The sequence below is a fragment of the Macaca mulatta genome, chromosome 5 (genome assembly GCF_049350105.2).
Source record: "Macaca mulatta isolate MMU2019108-1 chromosome 5, T2T-MMU8v2.0, whole genome shotgun sequence".
NCBI lineage: Eukaryota > Metazoa > Chordata > Mammalia > Primates > Cercopithecidae > Macaca > Macaca mulatta.
In genome coordinates this window covers 153,307,301-153,322,690 of record NC_133410.1, presented here as the reverse complement: position 1 = coordinate 153,322,690, position 15,390 = coordinate 153,307,301, and the positions used below count along the sequence as shown (strand labels likewise).

At 35.6% G+C, this 15,390-nt stretch overlaps 1 protein-coding gene across 2 annotated transcripts in view; it reads right to left on the bottom strand.

Annotated features, from left to right (window-relative positions):
* Positions 1–2,975: 2,975 nt before the first annotated feature.
* HHIP (hedgehog interacting protein) overlaps positions 2,976–15,390 on the bottom strand; it is a 99,494-nt gene continuing 87,079 nt past the window's right edge. Inside the window, exons 12-14 of one of the 2 annotated variants that reach the window (XM_015139273.3) lie at positions 13,289–13,437; positions 10,294–10,422; positions 2,976–9,462 (exon numbers count right to left, since the gene is read on the bottom strand). In XM_015139273.3, the coding sequence (XP_014994759.1) occupies positions 9,452–9,462; positions 10,294–10,422; positions 13,289–13,437 (289 nt within the window). In that variant the 3' untranslated portion in view covers positions 2,976–9,451. 2 annotated transcript variants of the gene reach the window in all.

The window sequence follows — 15,390 nt, the reverse complement described above, 5'->3', positions numbered from 1 at the left end:
AAAAAAGAGATTCAGAGAACACCTAAGAGGAGGCCACACCAGAACCACAGAAGAGTGGGAGAGCCAGGGCAAAGAGGAGGCTGGGAGATTAGAGGAAAATGAGTGAGAGTGTCTTTTATGATTATATAACCACTACAAATTCGTGAAATGCAGTAGTTAATATATTCCTATGTAAGAGTTGCAGTTTCAAATCTGCCATCCACATAGATCATGAAATTAGTACTACCTAATAGTAATACCTGTTTGTTAGAGCTGAGAGAACCTGAGTTCTTTTATATATAAGGAAGCTGAGTCCCAGTGCGGTGAGAGATATATCCAGTAGCTTCCAGCTAATTAGTTGGAGACTTGGGTACAGGATCCACATCTCCCAGCCCTAGGCCAGAGCTCTTGCCTCTTGCCAGTACACCTGGCATGTGTTGCTTTTGGTAGCTGTAGATCATAGAACAGAGTGTCTACGATAAGTGAAATTGCTTTACATGAAGCACATGGATTTTGCATCAAGGAGTTTTAATTATAAGGCTATAAATATGTCAAAAGGATCTGACAACATCTTATTAAATTACAAGACTGAGCTCAAGTAGTTTCTGATGCTGGCATAGTCCCAAGAAGACTGAGTTTTATAGTTGGGAGCTACCCAGCCTTCTACCTCCCTCTCCCTCCCGCCTCCTTTTCCCTTTTAAAGTGTTTGTTTATTTTAATCATAGAAAATACTGCATGAAAATTATAAAAATGTAGAAGAAATATTTTATCCAAATTGTTTTCCTTTCTTTTATCCTCTCATTTCTTTGAATGATAATAGGATTTAATCTTCAGAGGGTCCTCTTTAGAACTCCCAATAGAAAAAACTATTTTTTCCTGAAGAGATATTAAGTGTGGCTGGTATTTTAAATTGCATTTCCGTTGGAAATAGAACACTAGTTTCAGCTTTTCTATTAAAAAAGTGAGTGTAAAGGAGAGATTTTATAGACATATCTGTCACATTAACTGTCAAAATCCTGGGGAACTTGGCAGCTGAGAATTGTGATAGTACCAGTGTGAGCTGTGAAGTCTTTTAGTGACAACTGTGAAGGTTCCACTTCTCCACTGCCTTAGGAATTTAAGGTTTACATTCCAAGTTTGGAAGCAGGATCCCTCTAACATTGTGATCACATGGGATCCAAGATAATGGTTTCTTAATGTGCCCTTTTAAAGATCTCATCATGTCCCTCTTAAAGATGTCATCATGTCCCTTTTTAGTTCTACCACATCATCTCTCTTCTCACTGGTCTCTCATTCTTATTAATACTTCTATCAGCTGGGCATGGTGGTTCACGCCTGTAACCCCTGCACTTTGGGAGGCCAAGGCTGGTGGATCACCTGAGGTCAGGAGTTCAAGAACATCCTGGCCAACATGGTGAAACCCTGACTGTACTAAAAATACAAAAATTAGCCAGGCGTGGTGGTGGGTGCCTGTAATCTCATCTACTTGGGAAGCTGAGTCAGAACCCAGGAGTTGGAGGTTGCAGTGAGCCTAGATTGAGCCATTGCACTCCGGCCTGCACAACAAGAATGAAACTCTGACTGGGCGTGGTGGCTCACGCCAGTAATCCCAGAAACTTGGGAGGCCGAGGCGGGCGGGTCATGAGGTCAAGAGATCGAGACCATCTTGGCCAACATGGGGAAACCCCGTCTCTACTAAAAATACAAAAATTACCTGGGTGCGGTGGTGGGCATCTGTACTCCCAGTTACTTGGGAGGCTGAGGCAGGAGAATCGCTTGAACCCAGGAGGCAGAGGTTGCAGTGAGCTGAGATAGTGCCACTGCACTCCCGCCTGGCAACAGAGCAAGACTTGGAAAGAAAAAAGAAAGAAAAAAAAAAGAGCAAAACTCTGTCTCAAAAAAAAAAAAAAAAATTAAAAATTAAAAAAAAAAAAATCGTGGCAATCAGCGTCTAAAAACGGGAAATGGAGGCCACTTTAAGTGTTTACCACAGCGGGAATTTAAAGCGGGAATTATGCTGGTGATGGCAGATCTGAGAAGCCAAAAAAGAGAGAGTGAAGGAACCCAGAGAGATGAGCAAGAAATCACTTCCATCACTAGAGTGGATATATGTACTATTATTTTCTTCACATATGTAGGAAATGGTATAGGTCTATCAGGGATTCAAAAAAATAGTAGACACACAAGAAACAAAAGGGTGATCATGGGCTGAGCCACAAGGACGCATTCTAGGAGTCAGAAAGGTAGAAAAACAAAGAATTGTGGTGTTTCCTGGGCTGCTGTGAACATGAGCTAGAGGGCTCTTTTCATGGTGATATTTTGTCTAACTTAAAACTTCTAAAGAGCAATCTGAGCTGAGGAACACTTACTGAATAAACACTTTATAACACATTTTATTCTCTTAGAAATAATGTCTTGCAGAGAGAGAGTTTTTCATTTCAACGAGTCAAAGAGATGCATTTATCCAGGAAGAAAGGGGACTTAGATGAACACATTTTGCTTCTCTAAAAAAAAAAATTCGCAGATTTTAAATTTGTGCTCAAAGTAACGGGTCAAAATACTCCTGGTAGGGTTAACTGGAAGCAATAGCGAGGTAAGCAAAGTTTTAGGCTACCTGCAATCACCTTCGTTCATATCCCTCCCCCTCCATATGCTTCTTCCCTTCCATTTGGGCACCCAGGGTTCCTAACTGCTCTTCTACATTCGTTACTTATTCTTACTTACTTGAAAAGATGAGGTTTAAGGGACTTACAACCTAGAACAAATTTATCAATGTAACATCTTCATGGCTGCCTAATGAAACTGACCCTTAACATTGGCATATATTTTGGAAGAAAATTTTAAAATTAGAACGTGAAAAATGACAAAAGATGAGAATATTTTGAAGTAGTTTGTCTATAGAGTATTTAAAAATTGGTGTTTATGTAATCAGTCTGTATATTTAGAAAAAAGTTTTAAATTCTAAAATAAAAAAGAATTTTAAAATAGCACATGTACATCAAGTCGTAAGATAAAGTTTAATCATTTGATCACGTTAAAAGACACAAAACACAGTCAATCTAACCAAATTTCAGGCATGCATTTACATAAATATATTAAATTAAGAAAAGAAATTGTACACTTAAACATCCTTTTCACCTAAAAATCATTAAATCCACAGATCAACAATAAAACCAGTTCTCTGCATTTACCACTTCAAGATACAATTGTTCTATTTTAAAGATAACACAAATACACTTGTTAGAATTTATATGCATTATACATATATTATATTTTACATAGATACTGTGTATACATATGTAGTGTTTGTACAGATAGATAAATATATATACATGGGTGTGTGCACATGTACAGATACACACAGATGTACTTTAGGCCATCTGTACTATTACTGCTGAATTCTAAAGTTGAGCTGAACTGGTGCCGTTGGATGTGATTATTGTCTTTTGCTTCAAACATGCTCATGATGCCCATTGGGCCCACAATCCCCCTTAGTAAATGTCCTTGTCTTTTCTACAGCACATAATCATGGTAGGCACTTTAATAAATATTTGTTGAATTAATAAATGGATAGATGATTGAATAATAGAAGATTGATTAAAGAGAACTGTATATTATATAATAACTTGGTTAAATAAATCAAATAAGTTCAAATTCAGAGAAATTACCTGAGCCAATGACTATGCATTTCAGACATTTATAGAAATCTCACCTAGTACATATGTTAACCCTGCTCCCTTAAACTTGTACCTGCCTTTACTACCTGTTCAAATACCCTTCTCCCTTTTATTAACAGAAATCTAGGCATGGGTTGGTCCTGGTGTCTCCTGTGAGTAAGGTTCCGGACAAACTGCCCTAATTTTCAACAACCTAAAGGAAAATGAACTATTAGAGAAACCAAAACATATTAGAAGAATGATAAAGATAACCTTTCCTTAATACAGGACAAAATAAATCACAGATAAAACCAAAAAAGACACAGAATTCTCATTTAAGTGTTGTTTTACGTTTGTTCATTGTGATTCAATAATTTTTTTCACTTCAATTAGTTGGGTTACTTTCGAATAAATAGTTTAGTTTGCTATACCATGTCCTGGGGAATCAAGTTCTAAAAATTTCACGGTGCCTCAGTTACCATTTATCTTATTACTACATGGTTCTTGGTGAAATGCATGTCCAAACATATGCTGTGAATATAATGAGATAAGGGAAATATCTGATCTCTCATAAGGTAGTCAACTTGGTTTCTCCATAACAGTATTAGGAAAAGGACTCTATTGTACATGAAATCTTAATTTATTCTAGAAAAATCATGTCTCAAGTTTTAAGAATATAAGGTAAAGAAACATAGGTTTTGGGTGTACGATCCCAAACCTGATCATACCTTGTTCATGTGAATGGCAACTATCAATTAGTTATTTTTTTTAGTGAGAGGGAAAATGTACAAGAATTAGTTTGTAACTGCAAAGACAAAGCTTATTTCATATTTAGCCATTATGAATTTCCCATTACTGTTAATGTTCAGTTCTTTTTATATTATGTACTGAAATGTTTTCTTTTTGACTTAGAAGATTATAGTCAATTGAGATAACTCATCATACATTTATATTAATTACATATATATGTGTATATATATGTATATACACATGTATTTTGGATTTAAGTAACACATGATCTATATATGCAAAAAGAAAACCCCAAGAAATCCTACATGAAAGATGATGGCTGACTTTATGATGTATGTGAGAAGTAACCTTAGATTTAATGTTAGGCTGATACCATTTTTTTATGTTACTGTTTAGTCTGGCTTAAAAAAGAATAACAGGTTTTAAGCACAAGGCTTTGTATTGATAGAAGGAATCCAATTATTTATTTTTTATTTTGTTAATTGACTTATATATGACCTATACAAATTATATGGGAATCAAGGTAAATGACGGGTATACCTTAGGTTCATATTTAATGAGGAATTTAAGAATTTAAGAAAAGTCCTAATCTCATAAGTGAACAAACCTTTCCATAGCATCTAGGAAAATCACCACAGTGACCGAGAAGAAAACAGCTGTACAATGCTCCCTCACAATCCCATGAATATATATTACTCTCCTAAAAACTTATTTTAAGGTGATGTCCAGAACTTATTCAGAGAAGATAGTTAAGAGAAAGAAGGACTGAAGTTGGCTAGGATTAGTGTTTGGCAGGTTCCATGGTTTTATATATATACATACACACACATATATATATGTGTGTGCATCTGGACTGGTAGAGATTTCTGCTCTTATTTCTTTCAATGATTGTAATAGATCAGCCTAGTATGTCATTTGTTTACATATTATATATATACACACACATATATATATATAAAATGAATTTGGTTATGTATGTATGACCAGTTTATGGTGGTGTGACCAAAAAAGGATAAGATAGCAAACATATATTTATTTTTAGGTATTGTAAAGATAAACTTTCTGATGGTATTGCCAGCATTCACAGTAATAGTTTACTTCTTGGGAGTAGTTTAAAAATATGTACATTTTCTGCCATGGGACTTCGGTCTGAGTCCTCTGCAATTTCAAATCTCAGGGGTAGGGAAATTAAGATTTTTTAAGTCTCCATTGAGGAATGGCTTCTTATTTTTTTTCTCACAGATTTGGAATAATTTTCTTAAAATTATTCCATAGAGAAGGTTGTTCCTTGGCTAGGAAATAGCTGCTAACTTTCCCTGCTGTTAGCTAACCCCAGTGTTATTCTCCATGTCTTTCCTGTATCTATGCTAGAGCAGCTGAATGGGAGCATCTGGACTGGTAGAGATTTCTGCTCTTCCTTATTTCTTTCAATGATTGTAATAGATCAGCCTAGCATGTCATTTGTTTACTATCCACTTCTTTGTTACATAGAATTTGAGAAAATGTGGAACCAGGAGAGGCTATTTTTCAGAAAAACAAAGAAAAGATCATAACCAACAAAATCAATAGCAGTCTAGCCCAGGATACCTTCAACATGGTTGTATTGAGAACACGTCTATTTAGGCAAAACCGATAGAAAATATAGGAGAGGGAAGTGGCTAAAAGGAAAAAGAATATATATATGTATATGTGTATATGTATATATATGTATGTGTATATATATACATGTATATACACACACACATGCACATATATATTAGCCGAGAGAGCGAGAGAGAGAGAGAGAAGGAGGGAGGGAGAGGAAGAGAACATAGACATTATAGGTAACATTTTATAAACTAATTGGTTAATCAGTCAACTACAATTAAAACTACAACTGCCAATGGTATATCTTAGCTTTCCTCTAAAAATCTGGGCTTGATTTGTCTTTTATGTTTCAAAGCTAAGAGTTTTAGTGGAAAGTTGGATTAATAAAAGTTTAAATTAATGTATATCTTGAACGCTCCTAGATGTAGCATCTAACCTCACACCTTACACCTGGTAAAGCTTATATAGTTTATAACTCAGAGATAAAAACAATATCAAAAGCAAATGGAGGCTGGGCATGGTGGCTCACGCCTGTAATCCTGGCACTTCAGGAGGCCTGGGTAGCTGGATCACTTGAAGTCTGGAGTTTGAAATCAGCCTGGCCAACATGGTGAAACCCTGTCTCTACGAAAAACACACAAAAAATTAGCTGGGTATACTGGCGGGTGCCTGTAATCCCAGCTACTCGGGAGGCTGAGGCAGGAGAATTGCTTGAATCCAGGAAGCGGAGGTTGCAGTGAGCCGAGATCGTGCCACTGCACTGCAGCCTGGGTGACAGAGCAAGACTCCGTCTCAAAAACAAAAACAAAAACAAACAAACAAAAACAAAATGAAACAAAACAAAAAACAGCAAATGGATTAAAATTGTTAGTATACTATTTTGTAATTATTTTCAAAGAACTAAATAGGGAAGAAGTAACTGCGCTGGGGCATGCAAATAACAAAGAGAACAGTTTTCTATTTAAGTTGTGTGTATATATTGTATGTGTTGGTTTCTCTACTCTTTATGAGATACTCATCAATCTGAGAAAACTTCCGAGTATTCTTTGTGATAAAATAAAAAATATGTTTTACAATAATGACATTGAAAAAAAATCCAAGAAAAAAAGTTATGGATGGAAGCACTTTTAGCCATCACTCAATTTCTTAAATCTTTTCTCCTTTTCACTTAAAGATCTGCCAATTGGTGTTCCTTTTATTACCTAAATAACTGTCAAGAAAACAAGGTTTTATGAACCAGGACAACAGTGTGGCAGAAACAGTAGTAGAAAGGTTATTTCCAACCATTTAAAACAACTATAATGTCATTTCACATTCAACTGACAACCACAGCTTAAACTTAAGAATGGACAAGGGAATAATAATATACATTTTTCTTTTGCATTATTTTGTCTTTATCTTATGCATCAGTATTCTTACGAAGAACCTTTATTTCTTCCATTTGAGATTGTGTGCTTTATGAACTGAGCAGATGTTGCCTTTCTTGTGATTAAACAATATTTTTTTCCTAGCTATTACTTCTTAACCAATTCCTACCTGCCTCTCATCATGAATCATTGAAGATAATTCTCCAGTCATGCATTTAAAAAATCTACTTGAAAGAAAAGGTCAAAGAGATTTTTTGAATTGACCACTTAATTTAAAATATGTTGCCATCAATTAGCCAGTGCTATCTACTTTTCTCCTAAGAACAGAAAGAAATGACTCCAATGACTTTACTTTCTTTGCTTGGTTTAATATCCGTGGATCTTGCTATCTTCTCTTGAGAAGAATTTGGTCTTTTATTCTAACGACTCACAAAAGGAAAGGCAGTGACACCTGGGGCACATATGTTTTTCTAAGTCACTTGAAAATCTTTCACTTGGGAAAAAGCTGTATAAAAAATCTGGGCCTGGTCAACTTAATATAGATATTTTAAAACAGTAGAACTAATGGCAATAGAACACCTTTTATTTTGGGGAGGAGACGGAAAGTTTAAAGATATAAGAAGAAATGCTTGATTTTTTTAGATTTTACTGAATATATAGCAGTATCCTTATTGTTTTCAGGGAAGCTAGGAAGAATTGGAGAATGTGTAATAAAACTGCACTATTTGACAGATTTAGACAGCTGGCTCCCTCACAAGAAGTTCACATTTTGTTAATGTCACCCACGTTGAATAAGGGACGATTAGATGGTAAGGTCCATTTACAAAAATGGTTGTCAGGACATTTTTTTTTTAATTGTAAAACTTTCTGTGATGGAATTCAGTAAAAGGGCTATGAAGAGAAAGCAATGGAGACAAAAGATTGCTATTAACCTACAGATGCAGGCTACTGCATGGTTCATTGCAAGATTTGTCACACTGTTGGGCCAATGAAGTGTTAGTGTGACTAGAAGGGACCACCCCTTTTCTGGGGTAAGAGGGCAATTTGGTCTCCATGCTCATTTAATCCTGAGACTTCTTTGAATAGACTGTCAATTGAATCTAAATTGTGCAAAATTATGCATGCACTTTTTAATGCAGGCTATTGTTCACTAAGCACTGAACCAAGATTTCTCAACCCATTTCCATTTGGCATGAGGTCACTTGAAACTTAAGTAATCATATATGGAAGACAAGAGCAGTGTACTTAACCAATCTTTCTACATTGTGGCTTCTATATAAATGCTTACTGGGCTTTAATTGCAAATCTCTCACCTTAAAACAGTAGAGAAATACTAGCTACAATGTATTTTTTAAATTGAGGCCTGTATTCCTAAAGGTAAGGAGCAGGTTTAGAAAGTCAGCCGGCGCTGCATAATCTATACTGCTCTACAATTTAGATTCTAGAGGAATGGATGTTTACAGAAGAAGGACAGCCATAGTGGGTATGCACTTGTCATGAGTAGATGTGTTTTTTCAGTAGTGCAAAGAGGCCTTATATTTTGTTAAAATCCAAACGTGGAGAGCTGGCTTTGAAAACCATGAAGAAAAATATCTACTAGACTTTTTGCAGTTTTAAGTCAGAACATGTCATCTCTTTAAAACCCTGAACAGAACATTTACAGAAAATTTATTGATACATTAACCAAAGAATATTTTCATTGAGTTCTGAAGGAACACGTACATTTAAAGTCGTATTTGGCAAGAATTATTATGTTAAAAATTTGTACAGGTGACAGCTTACATAGCCAAGATTTTTAAAAAAACAAGTGAGCTCTTCTCCAGTGAAGTTCGATTCAGTGGAAATCTGCAACATTCTAATAACATGGACTCTGACAGTCTTGCTATAGTGAAAAGCACTTTACAAATGTTTAATGCTGGAATTTTATAAGAATTGGCTGTTTTCTTGCTTTTTCTTCCGTCGTTAATGATTACATGTTGGCACAAGGATACCTTGCTAGATTAGATCCACAGCACATTAAAGACTGTTTGCTTTCTCACTCCCCTTCTTTCCAATTAAGTTGGTGAAAAATGTAACTTTAGTGTTTTACAGGACAGGGTAAAGGTGTTTCATCTAGGTGATGTCTATATTATAAAAATAAAATAAAATATATAAATATGTAACACAAACCCAGTGCCTATTGTTAAATAAAATATACAATGAAAGCAGACTTTTTAGGAAGACTGATTTTAAAATATGCTGTTATGATTTAATTATACAACACTTGAAAACGATCTTGAGATTAAGACGAAGTAATCAGATTTCTCAGCCAATAAAAAGGTAAGTGTAACATTCTGTAATTGGATACACCGACAAAAATGAAGATTACAATTTTATATCAAGTTGCTCACTTAGAAATTCATCAGGGAGTTCTGAAACATTCTCTCCTAGTATAGTACTTTAATATAAAAATATTACCTTTTTTATTAGATCCATCAGATTGCACAGTAATGTTTCAAAACTCTATTAAAGTTGACTTTAGTGATTACTGACAGAAAATTCCTGGGAAGTCAAATAATCTCTTCTAGTGACATAAAAAATCCATTATCAATTTACAGTGGAATTTCTGTGTAAATTACTCTGCCCAAGGAAGTATATATTTTTAAAAATCATCTGTTAAGCAACAACGCATATAGGGATTATGAGTATGTGTATGTGCATATGTGAACAAACATGCTGACATACACACAGAGGATCTGCACATTTCTGGAAATCATTTTTAAATTAATAAAAGAGAATGAAATCACAGGAGTGTGTAGCAGGATAACAGTCTTTTTTTTTTTTTTTTTTTTAATGACAGGCTAAAAAATAAATGCCCATTGGAAGGGAATATGCAAACAGTCCCAGAAACTATACAATGTAACTTGTTAGATCCAGCAAGTAAGATGTCATGTCAATGATCTGATCAAGAATACCTGCCCTGGTCACTCTGCGGATGTTTCTGTCCACTTGTTCACACTGAGGACCAAGATATCCTTTTTTACAGAGGCACTTGTTCGGTCTAACACAGACACCTCCATGACGGCATGCTGGCTCACATTTTGCTGGGAGAGAAAAAGAGCAAGAACATCACACTCTCATTCTGTATGTCAGAAACAGGACTGAGCATGAGACCTACAAATATTGCTGAATAAGGGGAGCGAGGGAAAAAAGGAGGGAGATAGTTACAAAATGATCTGAAAGATAAATATACAAGTAGGAAACGCGCTTTTACACCCATAGTTATTTGGAGGCCTGAACTTGGCAGAGAACGAGAGACATTTCTAGAGAAGCAGAGATCATGAGAAACAGTTGCAACCCTTTGCAAAATTGACTCTATTTAAAATGGAGATTTTAGTCCTTCAAAATCTCTGCTCCACAGGAGCATTCTCTACAGAGGGCCTCGCAAACTCTGTTCCCATTCCTTCAAGGTAGGATCTCAACATGGGAGTGACCCAGCCTGAGGGGGAGACAGAGAGGCTCAAGCATCTCCAATGTAACATAAAGGAACAGTCAGTTTTGGATTTTGGTTAGGTGGACTATCCACCATATAAACTCCTTTGGATTCTTCCTTCCTCTTGCTTCCAGGGGGCAGACAGCATATGCTTTGCTCTCTGATGACATTTTGAAGTCCCTTTCTGGAGTCAGTGCAATTGGCCAACAAAGGATGTTCTGAGCCAACATTTGCAGGGTTACCCTACAGCACAGAATTTATTCATTAAAGAATTTTTGCCACTACAATATCAATGGGGAATATAAAGATATACTGCTAAAATGAGACATAAAATTGGATATGTAAATTGCCATTTTCTGATTAAATCTGGGGAGTACAGTCACTGTGGATGGAGTCAAATTCCTTCAATACATTTCCCTATGTTTTGACAAGACAGGGTTATTTTAACCTTTCGAATACATTAATCAAATTCCAGGGGCCTGTTTTTGACACATGGAAAAGAAAAAATAAGCAGAAAATAAACAATTTTATGTTTTAAATCTGTGGGAGATGAGTAAACAATGTGAGTACGTGAATAAAATTCTTGATTGGGTCCAAAACATCCCAAATAAACAGATTACTTTTATAGAATGGTTTTGGTGAATATTATGTATTCAAACTATTTAAATTGATTCAGTGTAAAAATGAAAGTACCTCATGGAGTAAAACTTTATGTTAACTCAATGTATGTCTATTTTCATTTATATCACAATTTATTACTAGTATCTATTAAGCTTTGTACAATGCCAACTGTATTCAAGATAATTCATTCACCCTCATTTAAACACGCTGTTACTAGCAGGCTTCAGGTAACGTAAGAGATTAGGCAAAATGCAAAGCAGGGAATATAACAGAGTGGACACTGTTTGTTATATTCTGTTACTAAAAGATGCAGAGAGGCTGGGCATGGTGGCTTACGCCTGTAATCCAGCACTCTGAGAGGCCAAGGTGGCAGATCACATGAGGTTGAGAGTTCAAGACCAGCCTGGCCAACATGGTGAAAACCCGTCTCCACTACAAATACAAAAATTAGCAGGGCATGGTGGTGGGCACCTATAATCCAAACTACTCGGGAAGCTGAGGTGGGAGAATCACTTGAACTCAGGAGGCGGAGGTTGCGGTGAGCCGAGATTGCCTCACTGCACTCAAGCCTTAGCGACAGAAAGACACTCCATCTCAAAAAAAAAAAAAAAAAAGCAGAGAAAGTAGATATTGTCAGGCAGCAAAGAAAGCAGAAAGACAATATATTAGCAGGAATTTGAATATCATTACGTTTGAATACTGATTCTCATATTTTTGGTCAACTAACAAAAAGGTAGAGAGGATGGGTCAATAACATGTAAGCATTTGTTTTAAATAATGTGATTACTTCATTTCTGTTGAGTTTTAATTTTGATAATTCCTTCCTAGATACATAACCATAGTATTAATCAAACACATAATGTTATTAATGCTGAAGCAATTTAAGTTTAAAATGTATCCTCTATGTTTGGTTTTAAATGTTGGTTATTTTTGTTGGGCAATATAAAAATAGACAAGTTATAGTTATAGTTCTTTGAAATACATCTTGAGGACAAACAAAAAGATAGCATTTATGAATAAATAATATTAAATGTTAATCTGATATTTTAATTTTCATTGGCAATAAGTATTTTAATATTTGAAATAACCGAGATCAAAATCTTTTCTAAGTGATGGTATATGCTGATTGTTAATTATGCATTTTCAACATACACATTTTAAACTCTAGGTTTCTAAATTTGTCTAATTTTCTGACTTTACACCAAGTAGAACTTAAACATCATGCACATAATTGAGGAACTATCAAGTTATAGGCTAGAACAACCCTGGAATAAATCTCCTTTGCTCTCTCTGAGCAGATGCACACCTAGTTGATGGTTCACAGGGGAGCGGCAAAAAGCATGAAAAAATCTCATAATATGTCTCCAGATAATTGCATTTTCCCCTTTTATTTAATAACACCCACTGAAAAGCCCCGTTTTTAGTCTGCTGTGGTAGGAAAGCAAGCAGTAAAGGCAGGGAGGGCATTTACGGGGTGTCTGGAAAATGCTAGTGCTTGGAGAGGGGTTTGGCAAACACTATGTCATTGGCTAGTGTGAAATCTCAGAACCCAGGATTGAGAGGCCCACAGAGATTATCTAGTTGTGCTATTTGCATTTTTTACTTTTTGAAAGGACTCAGTCATTTAAAGGTTTTGCATATTTATAATTAACTTACATAAGTGAATTGTTTACATTAAGAAAATGAGCAAGATTTTACTTCCAAGTTCAGAAACAGATGAGCATTAATAGTATTGTAAATAGCTAAACACTTTTGAACACTATATTATTGTAGAAGAAACAATCGGTGTTGAGTTCTTGAGTACCTAAGGATTGACTCATCCCCAGTCCTTTTCAGGTGAAAACAAAAATACTAACCGATTCTGCAGAAGTCCCCCTCCCAGCCTGGACTGCAGCAGCACTTTCCCGTGGGGGTGCAGTAGCCGTTTCGACAGAGCCTGGAGCACTCTGAAGTCAATGTCGGTGCAGGTTGTACCGTGGCTCTGCATTCCTCAGGCATTAAAGGTCTACATTAAAAGACAACAGTTGAAAGTGTATTCCAGTTGAAAACCAGCAGTGGAATGAAATTTAGTGGTTCTGTGGCTTACAAAGCATGCCTCTTACTTTCTAGAGAGACTTTTATTTCATTTCTTTAAGAGACTCTCTCAGATTTACAACTTTCTAAGGATAGGAAATATATACCAGTGAGGAAACAAACTAACCAGTTTGTAACCCAACTAAACACATTAAACATTCTAAGAGACTTTATCCTGATCAAAACCCATTGATGAAAACTATCTTTAATTAAATTGATATTTCACATTTTGTAACTACGAATTTCTAACAATTGCAATATTTAAAGTAAAGATGTATAAATATCTTAAAACTTTTCCCCCATGTCTACAAAAATGTTTAGGAATAGTGTCTGAGATAGTTTCACTTGTTATTGACACAGTTGGCAGTAGTACAGGGCTGAAGGCATTCATCAAAATGACTTGTAGCCTGAAAAGCTTTGGAATCAATTTTTGTTTTAATTTTACATTTCTTTTTGAGATAATATTTTTAGACTGATTTTTTTGAAAGGCGACCGTAATATATGGGTGTATACTATTGAGTCAAAGTTTAAACTCTATGCACAGAAAGCTCCATATATATGTAAAGATTATATATACATATATAAAATCTGATTTTGATCCACATATATGTCAAGATTATATATATATAAATAACTTGATTTTGTCCTGCTATAAGGAAAAAGAATGCCAAAAGTAGCAAACAGAAACATCTTCTTTGCAATGTAAAAAGTCATAGATTTTAATTGTTCTACAACTGCCATCATTTAGAGTGGAAACCAAGATGCCTTCCGAAGAGTTTTATGGTTCTTACTGTTTTTAACATAAGATGTCATTCGAGCTGGGTCAGGCTGGAGTCATGGTCACAACTGCTCATTACCTAATCTTCAGGGAAAAAATGTGCAGTGGCACTTTCCTATCAGTCGCTGTTACCTGTGCCACAGTGCGGTGAGAAGATTCTTTTCAGTTAAGGAATGTAAACAAATGTTTTCATTGACAGTCAAATCAACAGCATTAGGATGGCCAAGCAGATGGACACCTTAAGTACCATAAGAAGAAGGTGACCATTACAGGTCAAAACCTCAAGAGGTAAATTACAGAGCTTTCTGAGACAAGCAAATAATTAAGCCCTGCAGACTCGGCTTTTTTGAGATAGGTTACCTTGTTATGTCCCTATGGCAATATGAACAGTGATAATAATTTGGGGCCTGATCACAGGCTGTTTCTACAATGACTCAAAACCATATAAACCATATATGTTAAAAACAAAAATATTTAAAACGTACAGTGGCTTCCCTAGCTCTTCTCCTGAAGAAAAGTCCCCTCTATGTTGAAAGTGCTGTGTTCTGCAGCTAACATGACAATTCACAAAACACCCTTAAATCTATTCAGCCGCCTATTTGAATCTAGGAATCAATTTCTGTGAAAGGTCCTGCAGGCATTCTATGCACTAAGCATATTTTTATTCAAAAAACATTAACAGTTTCCATGTGTTCCTCAAAAGTGTCTTTCTGGGAGTAAGGGTGGGGTGGGATAAGGTAGAGAAGATGTTAAACGGCTATGCCAAGAAAAGTAAGGACACAATCTTCGCCTTCTTCTTGCTGTTCTTGAGTATCCCGAGTATATTCTATTTCTTTCTCATTTAAAATTCTTATTTTATTTGTGAGACAATGGCGGCATTTCTGACCACAAGAAGAGCAGTTTTTCAGTAGCCATGAAATTCTTCTGAGTCGTAGGCCATGATCATCTACGAAGTGGCATTCAGTAAACAAATATTCTCATTGAAATTGCAGAATTCTGTGCATCTAATTTCTATTCCTTACTCACTTGCTCACCCACTTTCTGACTCATTCAAGAAAAGAGACTCAGAAATAGAGTATGTCAAAAATCTATTACATGTTATAGGCA